General features: G+C 47.2%; 1 protein-coding gene across 1 annotated transcript; it reads right to left on the reverse strand.

The window, feature by feature from the left end:
• Positions 1–964: 964 nt before the first annotated feature.
• LOC101643233 (40S ribosomal protein S15a-like) lies at positions 965–1369 on the reverse strand (the record flags this gene model as incomplete). The annotated part of the gene is made up of 1 exon (XM_045284681.1): positions 965–1369. A coding segment is annotated over one exon (405 nt), but the record flags the coding sequence as incomplete, so codon positions are not given.
• Positions 1370–1706: the final 337 nt, after the last annotated feature.

Here is a 1706-nt window from a genome sequence, read left to right on the forward strand (position 1 = left end):
CTGTCTCATCGTGGGGCCGGCCATATGGTCTTCTCTGTGGATTGGCTGCTCTGAGCAGGAATCTCGTCGTCAAGGCTTGGTGAGCCAGGATGTGCTCCATTCTCTCTTCCTCCCTCTTCATCTGCTCCCGTGTGCTCTGATCAGACATGTCCCTCTCCCTGAGCTGCAGATTCAGTGCTGTCCTCTAAAATAAATTCTTCTGGGGGGAGGGGCAGGTGTCCACATAGTTGGGTTTGGGGCTGGCCCCTCAGACCTCTCCACTGGTTCCCTACTTCATATATATTCATATCTTATACTGTCCTCTGTCTCCCTTCACTCATGTTTCTATTATTCATCCCCTTTGGGGAAAGGGGGGTTATATGTCGATCATTGTGATGTGTTCCCCTTTCTCCCCCATCTCTTCCACTTTCCCTCTATCCTCATGGTATGGCTATTCCAATTTCTGTTCCTGAGGGGGTTATCTGTCCTAGATGCCGTGTGTCGAGAGCTCTTATCTGTACCAATGTACATTCTCTGAGAGGTAGCTACTTTATTTATTAGTTTGTATAGTTGTATTTGTAGGGTAGAATCGGGGTAATGATAGTGCAGGAGGAGGAAGCATTAAAGAACTAGAGGAATGTTGTGTAAGTTTTGTCAGTACCATGCTGCACCCTGGCTGGCTCATCCCTTCCTTGTGATCCTTCTGTGAGGGACTGTTCAATTGTCTACTGATGGGTCTTGGGTCTCCACTCCAACACCCCTCGTTCGCCTCTATACAATTGTTTGATTTGGATCCTCTAATACCTGATACCATCAACACCTCATGCTCACACAGGCTGGTGTGCTTCTTCCCTGTGGGCTTTGTTGCTTCCCTGCTAGATGATCACTTGTTTAACTACAAGCCTTTAAGACCCCAGATGCTGTATCTTTCCCCTCACACCCCACCTTCCATTCAGTATTTTATTTGTTTCAATGCATGACATCCCTAGAAAAAGAAGCCCAGGATTGTCCCTCCCGTGTGTTCTCGCCTGGCTGCCTTGTGGTCCATGATGCCGGCGGAGGTCGTCAGCACCAGGAAACCGAACTGGCGGGAGGAGAGCAGGTTGTTCAGCCACATCTCTAGGTCTTTGCGCTGCACGTTAGCTCTAGGGCCGATCACTCCACACTGGATCAATCTACCCGTGAGCGTCACTACAATTTTCCCAGCCCTGTGATCACCGATGATTTCAAATTCACCAATGTGGCCGTGCTTCATCATCACAGTTAGAAACTGGACAGTGACTTTGGAACACGGCCTAATAAGGACTTGGCGTTTGCCTCTCTTCTCGGCATTACTGATGCTCTTGAGAGCGCTGGACAGGACGTTCACGCCCATCTTGATGGTGGCATGGAAAGATGGTGGAAAAAGGAAGGGAGAGGCAAGGGCACGGAGTTACTACACTGTCTCTTTTTACAGTCCAGCATCACCCGCTTTCTTCACCACATTTACTTATGCACCCATTTTGTCTTCAGCAGTTGTGTTGGGAAGGTGAGCATCACAGGATGCCAGGTTATTAGAACATAGTGTGCTTCGGTTGAGGAAGGATTTAAATAGAGGCCCAATGTCTGTTTCTACCTTAATACTTAGCACATATATATATGCATATAGACCTATATCCCTATCATTATACATTTATATATACATGCTTATATTTATACCTCTATAAATGTCTTTTGTCTTCTAGCTC

Source organism: Echinops telfairi, unplaced genomic scaffold (assembly GCF_000313985.2).
Source record: "Echinops telfairi isolate 266 unplaced genomic scaffold, ASM31398v2 ScPeMD7_7469;HRSCAF=8507_0, whole genome shotgun sequence".
Taxonomy (NCBI): Eukaryota; Metazoa; Chordata; class Mammalia; order Afrosoricida; family Tenrecidae; genus Echinops; species Echinops telfairi.